This window comes from Setaria viridis, chromosome 7 (genome assembly GCF_005286985.2).
Source record: "Setaria viridis chromosome 7, Setaria_viridis_v4.0, whole genome shotgun sequence".
Classification (NCBI taxonomy): Eukaryota; Viridiplantae; Streptophyta; class Magnoliopsida; order Poales; family Poaceae; genus Setaria; species Setaria viridis.
Genome location: NC_048269.2, coordinates 20,126,372 through 20,144,683, shown reverse-complemented (window position 1 = coordinate 20,144,683; position 18,312 = coordinate 20,126,372). Strand labels below are relative to the sequence as shown.

Sequence of the window (18,312 nt, the reverse complement as noted above, 5' to 3'; positions counted from 1 at the left end):
ACTTTGAGCCTGTTGTAGCCAAATGGGGCATTCATCTTTCCTCATTTTGCTTCCACGTGTTCCAGCAGTTACTAACACAGTCACGGAAAAGTGGGATCTCATAGTAAAGTATTATGGTGAAGTTGTTTAAATTGTCTTCCGCATTCCACTAGTCATTGAGCTTATCATTAAAGTAACTGCTTATTCATTTCTTGGAATGATTATCCATATATGAAGTAATTGTACCTTGTTACTAATGAAATCAGGCTTGTAGATCAAGGGAATCTTAGCTCTTAGCTTTAGTCGTGGATATCACTGCCTAGAGGTGGTGCTCCTGCAGTCACAAAAGGTTATTAGTTTAGACATCAACACAATTGTAACTCATATATTTGATAGTAATAAGTTATGTTTTGGACATCGATACACTTCCAGAAGACACCTTTGACCGCTGATTCTTGTATAATGAATTTTGAAACCCAATGGGATTGTAATATTATGAAAAACAAATCAGATAAATCTGCACATATCATTTTTGTATCACCAATCTAAATATCAGCGGTATTTTTTAAAAAACTAATATCAGCGGTATTGGTAGCCAAAATTTAGGAGTTTGATCATATCTACTTCAAAACATGACCTTTTTTGAGGGAATAGTAAAAAGGTATCACTATTATTCCCATGTAAAATAAAAGTTATATAATGGCTAGCGTTTGTTGCGTGGCAACTTTAGAATCTTGGAAATGCTAGCGTTTCCTGTGTTAATTTCCTGAAGCTTTTACGTGGTGTTATAAGCTTATAGCTGCCACTTCCATTTTCTATATAAAATACCTTCTACTTAAAATGTACGGCAGATCCACACCATCAACTTGGAGTTTTATTTGTTGGTGAGCACCAATAGCTTTCCCAAAAGAACCTGTTCTGAAAAAAAAACTATTCTTTTAGTTTCTAGATGCCTTGTGTTTCTCTTCAAATTTTCTCTATCAGAAACTACAGATATGAAAATCTAGTTCAGAGTTGAACATTAAGAGTTAGCATATTCCTGGTACTGCACTATAATTCAGACTTTGCATATTGCTGTGATCCTTGATTTATTAGTGAGGATACTACACACTAAGTGTCTGACATATATTTCACTTGAGTTTTTTCATTCAGACATTCTTTTTTTCTAGATTTTGCCCTGTTTATTTGGTTCTAACACCTTTCGTTTGTTACTTGGAAGGAAAAGATGGAAATCTGACTTGTAGGCACGTTTCTTAAAGCTTGCAAAACTAATTGTGTTTTGCTCAATTGGTTTGCAGAGTTAAGAGTCTGAGAGAGCCTTGGTATGGTGATATCTTGCAACATAGGTTTATACTTCAGCAGTGGATCTGTGGATGGTACCTAAACAATATTTGGTTACAATTGAAAAAGACATAGAAATGAAATAAGAACACCAGCTTTGCCTTTGTATCATACCTTTATCCTGGCAGTTTTTGTCCTTTCTGTTTCTTTTGTTGTTAGTGCTGCTTTCACTTGCCCCCGGTTGATCACCTAAGTAAACAAACTATCCGAGCACAAAGTTTCTCCCTTACATCATTAATTGTTTTAAGTTATCTATCATCAATATGTCTGTTTGGCTTATCTAGTAATTTACATATGCAGAGCTGGAGCTTAGTTGAGGCCAGGGTGGGCCATGGACTCCCTGTCAAACATCATCTCTACTGATTAATTAGCAAACTCTTGATCCACGCCCATAACACTGTGCATATCATCTAAAAATATCATTTGGACAGACTTGTTACAGTACTGTTTCATCATTTTTATGCATGTATGTTGCATCTTTATTCTATTTTATGAAATTCATCTATGTTGTTTTATGTCCTCTATGATTAATGCCTGTCTTAGATATACTCCCTGTTTTTCAAAACGTGAGTCCAACTACTGTAACACCCTAATTTTCAAACTTTTGCAAATTAATAAAATTTTCTAGAATTTATTTGAGCTTGTTTAGGGATTTAAGGATTTTCTAATGTTTTATTTAATTTCCTAAGCATTCAAATGCTTTTCTAAAATTTAATTAATGAACCATAGGAATTAATTGTTGCATTCATGCTGCTGCATTGACTTTTGTTTATTTGAATTCAAATTTATATTTGAATTCATTTGTTTGAATCCCTTTTAAACAATAGGAAACCTTTTCTCTTTCTCTCTCTTTCTCTTTCTTCCTTTCGGCCCATTTTCGTAGCAGCGCAGCGGCCCAGCAGCCGGCCCATCCTCCGCGCCAACCCGCTCCCGCGCCCGCCTTCCACCTCACCCGATGACAGGCAGGGCGTGCCTGTCATCCCTTCAACCGTGCTGCAACCCGCGCCCGACTCGAACTCAAGTCCGAGCCCAACCGCACCGCCCCCGCGTCGTGGTGCGCACACCAACGTCTCCTCCTGGGCTATAAAACCCGAGCCGCCGCACCCTGAAGCCCCTTATCAAACCCTAAACTCCGCACCTAAGCTCTAGCGCTGCCACCACACGCCCGCAACCCTAGCCTAGCGCCGCCACTTTCAATCCGCGCCGCCGTCACCTTGCCGTCGACAAGATCACCGCGCGGAGGTTCGCGTCGTGGTAAGGAACCTGCCGGAGGTTTTCTCGTGCGCTCTCATGCCCTCTACCGCGGTCCCGAGCCATCGCCGCTCCAGTCACCGCTCCGAATCAGTTCGCCGCGCCCTCAGCTTCACCCCAAGCCAGTCCCTGTCGAAAATCGTGAGCCATCGGTCGAGCTACGCTCAATTCCAGCGAGTCAGCCCTACTTCCTCCCGACCAACCGCAGCTGTCCGATCGAGCGCCGACAGTCCAGATCGGATCTGACCCAGGTCAAAACCAGTGAGCCCCACCACCGCTTCGTTCTTTTTTCTAAAGAATCACTGAGTTTTACAGTTTTTGCACCCGAGGTCCTGCGCAGTTCAAAAGTAATAGATTTAGATCCTTTTTCTTCTGTTTAGGCCCCTACTCTTTTGTAAAATTCCACCCACCATCCTGATTAATTTGTTTAATTAGGTTTCAGCCCTTGGTTTCTTTAAGTTTAGCCCCTAGAAGTTTAGTTTCTCGCAGTTAAGTCCCTGAACCTTGTTTAGCTCATATCTTTAGCGTTTTAAATCCGTTTTAAGTGATTCTTGCGCCTATGAGTTCGTGTTGACGCATAGGTTAGCTTTATGATCTTGTTTTGCTCTGTTGCTACTGCTTGATGTAATGTTTCTTATTTTAGTCCTTTGTTTGTTTGTATGTACTTGTTTGGTGCGCATAGAAGGATCGCAGTTAGAGGGATTTGAAGAGCAACGCTCCGAAGACTTTGAGCAGCAAGAGCAAGTTCAGGAAGGCAAGTCGTGCCCTTAATCACAACTTGATCCTATGCAACCTTTACTTTCATATTCAATACACATATGCTATGCACTTTAAGTATATAAACATGATGGGTCCTATTTAAGGTGTGCCTAGTTTTATCCATACACCTTGATCAACCTGGGTTAACTTTAATGTTGGGTAGTTCTTGCTTAGTTGCTCTAACTGGGTATGGTGGTATTAATGAACCAATGCTTAAATTTGTTTTATTTATGCTATACCTTCCATCAATATAAGATCACCGTGCTTAATTGGAACATGGAGAACCACCCAGAAAAATAGTACAACTATAAGAACTACATGGCTCTGGTCTTGGTTAATTGATTAGAAACTCTAGTTTGTGGTAGCTTTACCCGAAAGGGGCAAGAGGGGGAGACAGTAGTTCGTGTACTGATCTGCTATATGGTAGCCGCGCTGATCATGAAACCTTAGCGAGCTATCCTTACTAGGAAGTGTGGTATTGTGCCTGGCCCGCACAGCATGGTCGGGTCTAAAATTCTTTTGAACTTTTATGCGACTTGTGGGTAAAGATGTACAACCTCTGCAGAGTGTAAAACTGTTATAACAGCCGTGCTCACGGTTAAGAGCGGCCTGGACCCTCACATGATTAATGTATCGGAAATTGAATTAAATTGATGTTATTTATTATTGTACTCATGTTCATGCTTAACGTGGGTGGTATAAACTTCTACTTAGTAATTGCTAATAAAATTTGACCAACCAATTAAAATACTGAAATTCTATTAAACCATAGCCCATCCTTGCATAGCCTTACACTATACATTCCCCACGCTTAGTGAGTATCAACCATAAGTATACTCACCCTTGCTAGAACCGCTGCTCAGACCAAGTCAACTTTGAGGAGGTTCTTGATGACTTCGAGGAGTTCTAGGCGTACGTGTGCCCCCAGTCAACTGCCTGTGGAGTCATCGTCATCATTGGAGTTCCGTTGCTAGAATAAAGACTTGTTTTGCTATTCGAATTAAAGACTTTCGGTCATGTAATAAAAATAATACTCTCTCTTTAAATTTTGGCACTGTCTATGGTATTTACTGAAGTCGTTGCATGTGTGAAACTTGATCTTGGCGCACATGTAATTCATTCATTTGATTTTGCCTTTAAAACCAAGTGTGACAACTACTATGTGCATAAGGACCAGGAACACATATTTTAAGTAATAAGTCCACTAAATATAGTTATGTAGGTCGGGTTTTCCTATTTTACACCATAAATATATTAGTAAAAAAGCAAGAAATATACTTGTGAAGGTATATTTCAATACGGACCTATATTTATTGATGGAGTACCTAATCCATTTGAATGGTAATGTTTTCTCTCAACATCATCCATAATGTTAATAGCATGGCTGGAAGATGAAACAACAGTGAAACACTTGGACAACTATTAAAAACGAACAAATATATTTGAACTGGACAAATATTTTGGAACATATAGAAATCTTCTTTGCTAAACCAAACATGCGCATATAAGACATACCTTTTATGGTAAGCAATACATATGCTTCAAGATCAACATAGCCAATCAAAATAAAAAGCTATAAAACCAATCAACACAAAAGGTTGATAATAAAGGAACACAGCTGCATTTTGTAATGTTCAAATCCATGTATCGCGCCTTAAGTTGTTGATTCTAAGTTTTCATTGGAGTTCCCAGGATTTGCTGAATGATTGGTATGATTGCATAACTGTGCCTTGCTACTGTGATTGATCACCTGGACTTCCACTATACTTGAAGATAACTGGTTCGTAATGTGATCTAAAGCAATATTAAAGGATTCATTAAAGGGGTGGTCCTGGTAAACTGCAATCGTGGTCCACATGGTATATAGTTTTTTTTCTTTAATTTGATACTTTGGTCAATTAAGATTTGTTTCAGTTGTGCATGCACAAATTGATTATGCATATGCCTGTGAAAGCTTCTTACTAGCAAGAAAACGAGTGGTCCTAACTCCTAAAGTAATGGACTGATGCATGCTTAGCTGCATACTGGCTGTTGCTTTATTCTTTTAGTACTTGCCTATTTGGGAGTGTGGAAGTGACAGGCTCTGGATCTGTTGAGTGAACTATTCCATTCTTGATTAAAAAAACATTGTAGTGCCAACCAGCAGTTTGGTTTCTAAGTGGGTATGCCAATAGAACAGGTGGTGCTGCTGACAGCTCCATTTGAGACTTTTGGTTAGTGTTAGAATTTATATAGAGGGCACAGGTCTGGAGATCAAGTTTACAAACAAACAGGCTTTGTGAAACCAGAACTGTGGTACATATAGTGGAGCCTTAACAGCCAAGAAGTGTGCACACTTTTCTTCTTTTCATTTGTACTTTACAGAAATAAGTTTAGACTTTAGAGCATACAGCATAGCTTTATTGTTTCCTATAATTTGAATCCGATGGCAGCATGAAGAATATGCTCTTAGAACAAAGGTGGGTGTAGATTTAAAAATTTTAGTCTGACCTTTCAAAATAGAACAAATTCTTAACAATATAAAGTGTAAATGCCTTTACATGGGACATATTCCTCACTAAATATTCATTATGATCATAGACAACTTGATTGTTTAGGTCGGGGTAGCACAAGCAACATGAGTTTATTTATTTAGTAAGAAAATAATTTGTGCACTTTGAACCTATCAGTATTTACCTAAGCCCTTTTACTAGCAAGCTATTATAACTACAGTCTGTGTAACTCCTAAGGCAGTTGGGAGTCAACACGAAACAAGAAGATCTAACTTGATGTCTGAAATTTGAAGGAGACCTTTCCCCAGTGGTTTTGGTTTCTTCCCTACAAGCAGGATTCATGTGTCAGTGTCAGACTCTATATTGCTTTTATCAAAACAATATTTTTGGTTCAGATGCTCAGTGAACGATGTCTAGTGTATTTCTTTTGCTCCTTTCTGAAAACAGCATTTTTATGCAACAAGGGTATTTCAGAGTCAACTTGATCTTGAGAATGACAAAGAAGACTGCAGGAAACAGAGGAAGTGAGAGGACTGTGCAGAAATTTATAAACGGGTAACAGTTCAGATCCTTCATGTGGCCTTTGGCAAAGTGGAAGGACTGGCCTACCAATTATTCCTTGTCCTCAGGAGCCACAATAAAATGCTCACTTCCATGGTGGATCCAAGCTGCCATTTGCCTCAACTGCAAGAGGGAGATAAAATTCGTCGCAACAATCTCAGAAGCTAGTCCAAACTAGCGGGAGGTTGCGTGCACAAACTAGAAAAGGGGCTCATTCAGTGATGGCTCGTGGTAAGGTCCAGATGAGGAGGATAGAAAACCCGGTGCACCGGCAGGTCACCTTCTGCAAGCGACGAATGGGACTGCTCAAGAAAGCTAAGGAGTTGTCTGTTTTGTGTGATGCTGATATTGGCGTCATTGTGGTCTCCCCTCATGGCAAGATTTATGACTTAGCCACCAATGGGTTTGTATATCTTTTTTGTCTACTAATGCAAAGTTTTATGTGCCAAGTGGTCATTTTTCATGTCTTTGAATTTTTTTTATATTAGGAACATGCAAGGCTTGATCCAGAGGTACAGGGGAACCTATTCAGAAATGCATGGTGAAAGTAGCGAACAGAACAAAACTCAGGTTAGGGGCTGACAGTATGTATCAAGTGATGTGACTCTGCAATTTAAAACAATTGACAGAAGAAACTAAACATAGAAATGGTGAATTTCCATGAAACTTTGTTGTGCATGAGGAAACTTTTGCTTAGCACGCCTGTGCTGTACTTTTGCTTATCAGTGATGCTAACAGAACTTCATAAGGCATTATTATTATTTATTTACATCATACTGATCGAAAAGGATATGTAGCATTAACTATGGTACTGTATGATGATATTCTCTTGTTTTTGCAGGCAATACAACAAGAGGTATTAGCATTAACGCATGAAATTGACTTGTTTCAAAAGGGCTTAAGGTAAAGTAGCTGCATTACATGTATACAGTAAGATACATAATGCACTCTGCATGAACAAGTGGCAAACTTATTTTGTTAGGTTTGTAAAAAATAATGTGTAAAACATGCAAATCAGAAAAAGCAAACTGAAGTCTTCGTAATAGCACAAAGATGGTACAAGAGTAACACATGGTGCATGGCATTTTTCATATAATGTATTCAGGAGAGCAGCTGTAACTTTATAGCTAGCTAGAAAGTTGTTTCTTCCATTACCTTCCTGCTTTTTTTCTTTTGTAAAACTCAAACAAAAACAATACCGCTATATAGGTCGAACAACTTACTAGTATGAACTGATGGGCCATGTTGAACTACCAGGAATCCACAAATCACAGGAAAATGCCAGATTTACAGTGCTTGGTAAGCAAGTATCGAGTACGGGACTGATTAGAAAGGTGCACATCAATGCAGGTACATGCATGGAGAGAATGATACAAACCACATGAATCTTGGTGAGCTCCAAGCCCTTGAAAATAATCTTGAAATGTGGGTGCATAACATTCGCTCTCAGAAGGTAAGGTTCATGCTCTTCTTGATACAGGTGGAAATCTTTTAAAAAAGAGATGGTACCTGCAAGTTTTGATTTACGGCTCTTATATGTCAAACAGATGCAGATCATGTCTAGGGAGATTGAAATGCTCAGGAACAAGGTTGGTTCAGCATCTGTCACTCTGTTCACACGTCGAGCCAAAGTTTACATACAAAGAAGAGACTAACATGGCTATTGTTCCCTTCACTGATGGTTCTTTGTGCCTATATTTTGCAGGAAGGTATATTGCAGGCTGCCAATGACATACTTCAAGAAAGGGTACTTAATCTGTAGGGCAAATTGCATAAGTGCCCTCATTCTGAATATTGCCTATCTTTTATATAAAAAAGCGCACAGTTTTAAATATTCCGTTAAGATTTAGGGATGGACTAAGTTAGTTCAAAACTTTCCTGCAAGCCCCTTCATCTTATACACAAGTCCAAACATACTTTAAGGGAGTGTATATCTTTTTTTTCCAGTCTTCAAAGCCCCTGTTAACCTGACGTGATATTCGGAGAGATTTTCTATGAGGGAGGTGTCCTGGGAGATATGAACACATACCTCATTGGCTTGATCTTGTGCCTGCAGATAAATGAGCAGAATGGAATTCTGAATTTCAGTGGCACCGCAATGATACCGCAAGCACCATTCCAGCTAACCATGGAGAGTAACTACTATTTCTAGGCAAGGCTGCCGTCCTATCAAGTGATCTCATCTCATCTGCTCTGTTTCTAGTTCAACCAGATTACCATACGAGGGCCTCAGATAGCTCATATGTGTCACTCCATCTTTGGAGAAATCAGTGTGTGTATCTGTTAGGTTCTGCATATGTAAACAAACTACCTTTGAAGACTTGATAGATTGCTCTGTATAATATGATAGAACTCTACGAATGCAATACCAAAATTTGGCACTTGTAGTTCTGACTCGGATTACGATATATGTTTGCAGCACCTAAATATCTCGAGTTTCTTCCTAGTACACTTTCCAACTCTGTAAGTGTCTGATGATAAAAGATCAGGCAGAGAAACACATATAGCAGATACACCATCTTCCTGATTCCTGTAAGAAACCAAGACAGGGTCGTTGTGCCTTCATGTCGAACAGCATCTGCTCTTCTGCTGTTGCTGCTGCTGCTGAATTGGCTGACCTTTCATCTGAACTAGATTGGAGGGTTTCCTCTCCAAGGCTGCCTGATTCCCAGCTTTGCTGCAGAGACGCGCAAATTCCATCAGGATATCCCTTTTCAGTAGAAGAAAAAAGTCAGAAACTTCTATGTCATACCTTTTCTTGATCGCTGCAGACATCGCCAAGAAAGCTTCCTCCACGTTGATGGATTCCTTAGCACTTGTTTCCAGGAACGGAATGCCTATCTCATCAGCAAAAGCCTGCACTGATATGCATTGCTGATGTTACAAAATATACAACAGTGAACTATCTCTTTTAATTGAAAGTTTGACCTGTGCTACTGCAGTTTCAACAGCTCTGCTCTCAGCCAGATCGCACTTGTTGCCCACGAGAAGCTTGCATACACTGTCGTTGGCGTATCTGTCAATCTCGCTCAACCACTGCTTGACATTGTTGAAGCTCTCCACGTCCGTGATGTCGTAAACGATCTGGTGGTACCCAAAGCAAGCAAATACACGTTGAGTGAAATGCACATTCAAATGTCAGATAATCTGTTCGCAATCTGAAAGATTTTGCTTACAATTATCCCATGAGCTCCACGGTAGTAGCTGCTTGTAATTGTTCTGAATCGCTCCTGCCCTGCTGTGTCCCACTGTTAAACATGCAACAGCCATCAGGTGTCGCTAGTATCAGACCAAATTGGGCGTTACAGTTACTGCCTTGCACAATGCACTTGCCAAAGAAAGAATATTAGAAACTAAGGTGATCCATGGACCATGGTGACATTGAGTGCACTGCTATCCTTTCTTATGCAAAATTAGCCAGTGCATTTTGTTGAAGACACAGACTTAGATCTTTGTTTGATCGTAGTTTGGCAAAAAAAAAACAAGCAAGGGTATATTTTTCACGTTGATGTAAATGTTTTTTATGCATTTTCATATAATATGAATTATGTCTCTAACGTTGTGTGTTGTCAACCACATTGTGCATTGGCTGCCGCTGCCCCAAACAGAAAAGGGGAAGTGTACGGTAAAAGCGGATTGCAGTCCAGTTTTTCAGTGCCAGGCTTCTCTGGTACCCAAACATTGTGAACAAGTAACATGTTTAACTGTATAGATTAAAGTTTTCACAAGCATTAATGCTTGTGAAAATGGTGAGGAAAGTCCTTACAATCTGCAGCTTAATGGTCTTCCCATCCATCTCAATGGTGCGAATTTTCTGCGCAAACAGGAGGGAAAAGGAGGGGTCAGCAGATCAAAGAACAACCAAAATGCAGGAAACGCAGCCCCCCCTGAAAAATCAGGAGGGTTCCAAGAGGAGCCCCAGCCCACTCACAAAGTCAACACCGATGGTGCTGATGTAGCTGTCGACGTAGGAGTCGTCCTGGATGAGCACAGAAGGGGGTAAGAGATAGCCGTGCTGCCTAATCTACGGCAAATGGTGAGGCATCGATACGCATTGATTGCCAAACTCACAGCGAACCGGAGGAGGAAGCAGGACTTGCCGACGGAGGAGTCGCCGATCAGGAGAAGCTTGAACAGGTAGTCACTGCCAACAAAAGGGGAAATCTCAGCACACTGAAGCAGGGGATGGAAAGAGAAGAGAGGAGGCAAACAAGGGAGAGACACTCACAATTCGTTGCTCATGGCTCCTCTCCTGCCTTCGATCCCCGAAACCAAGAGCGAAGCAGAGTGATAGAGGCTTTGACACTCGGAGGTTGGAGAAGATACTTCCGCGAGAGGGGAAAAAAAAGTGACGGCTCGTGAGAAGATGCAAAACCCCCCAGGGCGAGTCGCCTCCGTCACCCGGCTCGAGAAGTCGCAGACTCGCAGGTGTATAAACTAAGCAAAGCGGTCCCGCTGACGCGTTTGTTTTTATCGAACTCCGCAGCGTGGTGACGTCGAACTGCTCCCTCCCCTGCATCTGGCTCACCCTTTTTTATGAGAAAGATGACAGGGGCTCACGGGTGGCGCCGCGTGCGCACCTGCCAAAGATGATCACGAATTCACGATCCCGTCGCGTAGGTCCCCTGGCAAACAATGTCGCTTTCAGGTTTCAGCTGGAGAGAAAATGTAGCTTGCATCATGTGAAGAGGAGTACGGTATCCGAGTATATATGTACGAAGCCACGTCCGATACATTGGACTAGTCTGGAAGCCTTTGCATGAATGATGCCAAAAGGTAACAGACTAACAGGTGAATCCTGCATTCCTGCCTGGCAAGAACCTGCTGGAGTTTCATCAACAAGCTAAGATCACATCATGGTACATATACAGTTGAGTTGCGGATGTTTTGATTTCTACTGGGCAACTTCGGACGCTGGGGAGTACTTGGTGAGTTGCTGAGATACAGGGACTAGCTACTGATCGAGTATTGCTGGAATAAGTAGGATAGTATCTTCTTATAGTCCCCAGATTGGAATCCAGTGTTGAGGTCGATCAGATATGGCACCTGCAACAAGATTAGTCCGGTGTTAGAAGTTATCCTCTCTCTCTCTATTTTCATTACTTTCCTTTTTAGTTGTTGGAGAGGCAGCTATTCAAGAATTGAGGAGGTTGAAAGTGGCATTGCTAAGTTGCACAAAGCACCCAGAACTAAAAAGATTGTTATATTCACTCCAATCAGAAATGTCGTTTTGGACATTGACAGGGTCTACAAATGTGGGTCTTTCACTAGCAACTTCTATGAAAATATGATACCGGAAGTAAAAGGGATTACATAATATGCAAGTATACTTTCCATGATGAATATGCTGACATCAACCTTAAGTTCTTCATCAACATAAATTTTTATGTGTAGGTCAAAGTTGAAAAGGTTTAACCAGTAGAAATCACAAATAACTTATATTTACAATCGGGGTAACCCAAAATATTGACCACTGAGGTTGCATTCCAAGAAAACCATTTATCAGATATTCAGATCATATCATGAAAATAATCAGGTACTGCTTCTCATGACACGGCATATGGCAAGCCTTACCTGTTTAGAACCTGAAATCCTTAGAAGCGCATCCATCTTTGATGATCCCTCTCCCACGTTTTGGAGAACATAAGGAAGCTCCATTTCACAGAGAGCCTCTCGAACAATCCTTGCGTACTGAACCATAATGCGTGAAGGCCACATAAGAGGCAGATAATAGAGCTAACTCCTAACAAGGGGACAAAAAAATGTGTGGTCTTACAGAATTGTTCTCATACGAGAAGAGCTCCAACTTCTCTGCAGGTATGACACCAGCTTTGTTCCACAGTGTCATTCCTCTCCCAGCTCTAAGGAGAGTGGGCACCCATCCTGTGAAAATTGTACTGCAGAGATATGGGGAAGGCTTGAGAATTGCATACATCAAAACTCAAAAGTTATCTGACATTTGAATGTGCATTTCCTGAAACCTGAAATCCCATTTTTAAAGTTTTTTAGTCATCCCTGTAGCAGACTTCGTCCTTGGGGAAAAAACATTTCAACATCAACTACAATACAACTTCTGTTACTTAGGTAACATGAGCTTCTCAAAAACAGGCAAAGATGGATACCTCTCGAGAAGTCCAGAAGATGGACTCCTTCCTTGTCCATACTGTCTGAACAGGTACTTCACAATATCTCCTGCATATCCCAGCACATATTAGCATCCATATTTACTTCGCAGTCAATCAGCGAGCTTTAACCAAACTATCCAGACAAGAACCACTTCATCCAAAAAAAATAACTATTAAATACACGGGTTTTGTGGCCGCAAGTCCACAGCCACAAAGTTTCAGAGACCCTGGACATGGAATTTTCGCAGCTACCAAACCAAAACTGTTAAAATGTGCAAAGTTGACCTCGAACTTACCACTTTCATACATTGTGACACCAGTACTAGCATCAACAAGCAGTGGAAACCTGTATAGAAAACTACAGCTCAGTGAAAGTAAGGAGAATATCACAAAGACATGTGACTGCGCTAAGGGTGTCAGCAATGCTGACCATGAATAAAATAGAATCTATAGATTTTTTCAGACATCCACAATTATATTCAATTGAAGTGTTGTGATATCACTTATTAAATACTTAGCAGGCAAAGACATACTGCTCCTTCCCTCCAATCTTCTTGACCACCTCCCTGTGCCTTAGTGATCCTTTTGGACATGGATAAACCTGGAACATTCATAATGCAAGTTGGTAATTAACAAGAAGACATCATTTTAACGCTACATGGATATCTTACAGAAACAATTATGCCTGGTTACATGGTTTTCCAAGGTATTGACTTATGATATCATACTACAGTTCCAAAACTGAGGAATCACTGTAAAACATAGTTGAGCACCTCCGCGGAAAGATCAAGCTCAGTCATGGCCTCCCGGACTCTCCTACAGAAGGGGCATGCCTCTGTGGGAAGGACAACAAAGGATTCGATCACTATGTTATCAAAGCCAGAAAATGGTGTGCTACAAGTCATAGCCAACAGAACTTCATGTTTTTACCAAACTCGTACAATTGCAGAGTTGGAGCGCTTGTTGCTGAATCAATGCTCTCTCCACTGCTACTAGCCACTTTTGATCCCCATGGCAGTCTAGCTAAACTTGAAATTGAAGAAGTCGCGACCTGGGGAAAAAGAAGTGACCACATTAGTCATTGAGGTCAGGCGATAAGGAATTACTCGACAAGGGAACAACCAGCATAAACAGCAGCACTTAATTTGCTAGTAGATGGTCCAGAATTCCAGATTACACATCAAATGAAAAACAACGAACATATTACGGTATCAGCAGCAGTAAATAAATTTGTCAGTGGTTCCCATTTGCGAACTAGTAGTATACTGTAAGGAATGCACTGGTTCTAGCAATCCGATTCAGCATCCAATTCGGTTCAGAACTCCAGACTCTGATACAAGCTATTAATTCAGGGTTCGCGTGTGCTGCGCCTCGGGATTTACCTCGACGACGTCGTTCCGCTCCTGCGAAGGATCGCCTCCCTGCTCGGCAATTCACACCACCACACAAATTTTAGCAACACCGCCTGACTAACCAAGCCCAAAATTTGGGCGACCGACAAATGCGACGAATCAATTAGTTACCCCGAGCAACTTGAGGAGTGGGCACAGGAATGACAGGACGCTTCCGCCTCCGCCGCTCGTAGAGGCGGTCTCGGTCTCCGCCGCCCCCGCGCTGGGAGGGCGCGCTCGAGCGAGCGTCCGGGCGCGGGCGCGTCTGGGTAGGCGAGCTCGAGCTCCAGCGGGGACTGGAGCGCGCCCCGGAGGTGAGGTACCGAGGCTGTGGTGGCGCGCGGGGTGAGCGAGGAGAACCATGGCAAGCCGCGCGAGCGAGAGGGAGAGGTCGCCTGGGACTGGGGAGCTGGGAGCTGGCGTCACCGCCTCGCCGGCGTGTGGATGCCGTCGCGGGAGGCGGGCGGTGGGGTTTTGGGCCTTTACGGCAGGGAACATGGCACGAATGGGCTTCGAGGCGATGCGGTCCGTCCGCGGCCCTGGTGGCGTTGCTGGGTCATCGATCGGCCTTTTCCGCGATAAATCTGCACCGAATCCGGCCCGTGACTGCGCCGTGTGCCGCCGGCGGCTGCGGTTGCTGAGACGTTGCGTCGCGGCGCTGTGGGTTTCTGAGCGTGGAAGACCTCCCCACACCTCCTCCCAAACTTGAGGCCGTCCATCCATGGTGTGCCATCTAGAGGACCAGTGCACGTCGATCACCCCCTCCAACAGCACCCGGCTCGACGGCCGTGCCTTCGTCAGTCCCCTTCAGTCGCGCTCACTGCAGGCCCCTCTCCCTCCCTCAAGAGATCAAATTAATCAGCAACAGCTGGCTAAATCGACGGATCGGCCGTGCGGTGTTTACGCACGCACACGCGTGGGACCACCCCACCCAATCATGGACGACGACGACGATACGTGCGCATCATATCAGTCACCGCCCCGCGCGGCCGGGCGCCCGCTGTTCGCACATCTCTTTCGCCATGGCTTGTAGCTGTCACTCGCGCGGGGTGGTGTGGTGGTGGCCTGAATGCCGATGAGCACGGGGACGTGCGCGGAGGCCGGCCCCGCGCGCCCTGTCCAGTTCTGTGCACTGCACGGCCGCCCCCGCGCGCCCATGTACACTGCAGCAGCAGCCATCCGATCGTGTGCAGGTACACAGATAGTACCAGCAACCAAAAAGGGTGTAGACGAGGAGAAGGAGATGGACGAAGGACGCGACGTACGTAGTGGGGTGATGGGACGCGTCCGATGTGCAGCTGGCTCGCGCGGCGCGGCGGCCCTCCGGCAGATCCCTTTCTTTGTCCGGCCGGTCCGTCGTCGTCCGTCACGTCGTCGCAGGGGCCAGTGGTACGCGCGCATGCATGATTGATCCGCCGGGCCGCCGGAATTAAGATGCGACAGCTCACTCCGATCCCCGCCGCAGCCCGCATATGCACGGAGGCCCGTACTACCAACGCAACGAACCGCACCCACCCACCGCTCGTCCGCCCCCCCTGATCTGCAGCTAGCTGCAGATAGGCCTCGCGGCCGGCGCGCACGGGCGCTGGCGGGGGGGCGCGCGTGGCCTACCTCCCGGCTGGCGTCCTGCGCCCTGCTGGCCCGCCGGCGGCCGTGCATGCATGCGCTCCACCCGGCTGCGGTCGACTGGTCAAATCCGACCGAAGGTCAGGTCAGGAGGGGGTCGACGGGGGACGGGGGCCCCGGCACGGAGGCGGGTGACGCAGCGGGCGCCGCGGCCACAAGCGCGGCTGCCGCCACCGTGTGTGGCTCTCTTTCGGCCGACATGCCCGGGGTTCGCGCGCGCGCGTACGGCCGCCGCGGAGAGATCGAGCTGAGTGATCTATCGGCGCTTAGTTGAAAAAAAAATGGAGCTGCGAGCGTACGATATCGAAATATTAGTACTCGGTTGGTTGCGATTTGTGCGAACGAGGATACATGCAGGTTGCGGTCGTGAAACTTCTGTGATAGCTCTAGAGATTGTACGTACACCAACTACAGTGTACGTATACGTGTGAAGGCCAGGCACCATGCGAGTCCCTGATAGATCTTGCAGCTTCCACGGCACGGCAATGATTACGAGACCCCTGTACGGGCTGTACGTAGCCTAGAAAATGCCAATTCGCTCGCGACAGGCGCGCGTGGGGATCCACGGCGCTCGTCAGTAGTCGTGAGCCTGATCCTCGGCACTGTTGACGCACTGTTCGTGCTTCACTGTTCCTAGACATTTTGACCACATCTATGCAATCTTAATTTACGTCCATTCTAAGTACTTAGCTTCAGATTCCTGAAGCATATCCTTTTTTTTTTTCCCTTTTGTGTAGCCTACAGATCTAACAAATTAACACGGTTACATGATTGAGTGCTATAGCACTACCTAGCCTTTTTGGAACGAATGCCAGTAGCCCGGTACTAGCTACCTACTGGCAGCTCCCAGCTGCAAACAGCCACACACTGCTCGCAGGTCTTTCCGTGCCAATCTTTCGTACACTCAAGCTCTGCTACACGATGAACAAGAAGCCCCAGCCCCTGTGTCCAGGTGAATCAACGGAACGTTCGGTGTAGCTCTCTGCCGCTGCAGGTCAGTGCGACGAAGTTTAGGGGGAGGGAAGAAGAATCTTCAGATCGATCTGTGCTGGTCGCTGGATGCCGATTATTACATTACACGGCAGCAGTGCACTGACTGAGACGTGATTGGTGGGGCATGCTGGTACGGCCCCGGTGACCCCTCCGTACCGTACGTCCGCTCCCAGCGGACACGTGGTGCCCTACCACTGTGGCGCCCACACGGATACATGCCCTCCTTCCCCGACTTAGATTTGGATCATAGATGGTCAGATGGACCGCTCGGCACTAGTCCAATTTGACCCGATCCGAATAGATCCGGTACGATTAGACTCGATAGCTTTTTGTGCCAGGTCGGGTCGGCACTGCGTGCTGACCTACTGATCTAGGCCCGGCACGATAGCCTTTTTATCGTGTCGGGTCGACTCACTAGCACGGCTGGCATTACCGTGCTAGTGCCGGGCCAGGCGCTACACGCAAGATGCAAGAGCGAAAGAAAATTCACAGAAATCACCGAAGTTCATGAATATATCAATCTATTACACAAATTCATCACACAAATCCATAAGAAACGAATCCCCGTCAGTGTCCCATCAGTGACAGTTGGCGTGGATCCTGGCCGAGGCCTGACCCCTAGTCGCGGCTGCTGGCTACGCGCGGATCCTGGGCACGGCCCCTGGTGACGGCTAGTGCGGCCACCTACCATGCTCCCACGGCGGAGGCTGGCGCCACTTCCGCCCCTTGCGGCGGAGGCCAGTGCGGCGCCCGACCATGGCCCCCCAGCGGCGGCATCCCGACAGGGCTTCTAGCCGTGGAAGGTGGTAGCGCCCGGCAGGTGGCTCCATGGTGGAGACTGGAGGAAGCCGGCGCGGGCGGCCACAGGCGGATGTGGCACCCGGCATTGGGAGGCAGCTAGCGGCCGGCGCGGATCGCGGTTGAAGAAGGAGAAGGGAGGGAGGAGCGGGTGTTGGCTATGGAGGCGTTGAGGAGAGGTGGTGGCGGCTGCTGGGTGGTAGAGTGGAGGGGAGAAATGAGGAGTGGTCTAGGATTTTGCTTATTTATATGAGATGATGTTGATAATTTTGGACCAACATCGGGCCGGCCTGAAAACCGTGCTGGGCTCGGACTGGCCTAGCGTGCCGGGGAGGCGGTCCAGGCACGGCACGACGCATCGTGCCGACCCGATCCGGGCACTATCCACTGCAGGCCGGCTTTTTCAAGCCATGCTATGGGCCGCCCAGCGGGCCTAGCCCGACCATCTATATTTGGGACTCGGCCCGTCTTCAACAAAAGATCCAATCATGGCATCCATGCTAGCTAGCTAGCTAGAGCCTCAGCGTTTATTATGTGCTGCGTGCCTCTCCAACCGTACGCGCGTGTGCAGAGCTCAGATCGAGCTGAGATCTCGCCACTGTTCGCCGCCAGCTTCTCTGTCCTCTCTCTGAGTCATGCGTCCCCCTCATATCTCAGGAGTCAGGAATAGTCCAAGTCCAGGCTGGTAGTAGACCCCATACCACAATGGAGCTAGAATGGACCAAGCAGCAACGAAGCGACCAAATTAAGCTTCATCGTCTTCCCTATAATAAGCACACTGAATTTGGAGAAGATACTGATGAAACCAAACGTGCAAACGAGAAGATGGTGGCGATACATGCGAAAGCGATTTCAAAGCGAAAACGTACTTACAAGTTCTACTAAGCAATTGGACTTGTAGTTCGGTGCGTGGTTTCTCCTAGTACTGTAGACGCTTCATTATTCTCCATGACAAGTTAATGAGACAAGGATGATTAGTCCATGTATACTCGCAGT

General features: G+C 45.5%; 3 protein-coding genes across 3 annotated transcripts; 1 reads left to right on the top strand and 2 right to left on the bottom strand.

Annotated features, from left to right (window-relative positions):
* The first annotated feature begins 155 nt into the window (after positions 1-155).
* Positions 156-8,774, top strand: LOC117863361 (MADS-box transcription factor 26). Its single transcript, XM_072295235.1, has 7 exons — positions 156-6,786; positions 6,872-6,953; positions 7,225-7,286; positions 7,734-7,836; positions 7,931-7,972; positions 8,089-8,130; positions 8,440-8,774. The coding sequence occupies exons 1-7, from the start codon at positions 6,605-6,607 to the stop codon at positions 8,533-8,535; spliced, it is 609 nt and encodes a 202-aa protein (XP_072151336.1). The 5' UTR covers positions 156-6,604; the 3' UTR covers positions 8,536-8,774.
* Positions 8,745-10,934, bottom strand: LOC117863360 (GTP-binding protein YPTM1). Its single transcript, XM_034747023.2, has 8 exons — positions 10,612-10,934; positions 10,455-10,527; positions 10,315-10,362; positions 10,150-10,197; positions 9,560-9,631; positions 9,312-9,467; positions 9,136-9,239; positions 8,745-9,060 (listed from the first exon to the last, which is right to left on the bottom strand). The coding sequence occupies exons 1-8, from the start codon at positions 10,623-10,625 to the stop codon at positions 8,946-8,948; spliced, it is 630 nt and encodes a 209-aa protein (XP_034602914.1). The 5' UTR covers positions 10,626-10,934; the 3' UTR covers positions 8,745-8,945.
* A 132-nt stretch (positions 10,935-11,066) lies between these two features.
* On the bottom strand, positions 11,067-14,637 carry LOC117863359 (uncharacterized). The gene is made up of 10 exons (XM_034747022.2): positions 14,032-14,637; positions 13,891-13,929; positions 13,439-13,559; positions 13,282-13,343; positions 13,042-13,109; positions 12,805-12,854; positions 12,506-12,575; positions 12,160-12,280; positions 11,958-12,074; positions 11,067-11,429 (listed from the first exon to the last, which is right to left on the bottom strand). The coding sequence occupies exons 1-10, from the start codon at positions 14,620-14,622 to the stop codon at positions 11,334-11,336; spliced, it is 1,335 nt and encodes a 444-aa protein (XP_034602913.2). The 5' UTR covers positions 14,623-14,637; the 3' UTR covers positions 11,067-11,333.
* Positions 14,638-18,312: the final 3,675 nt, after the last annotated feature.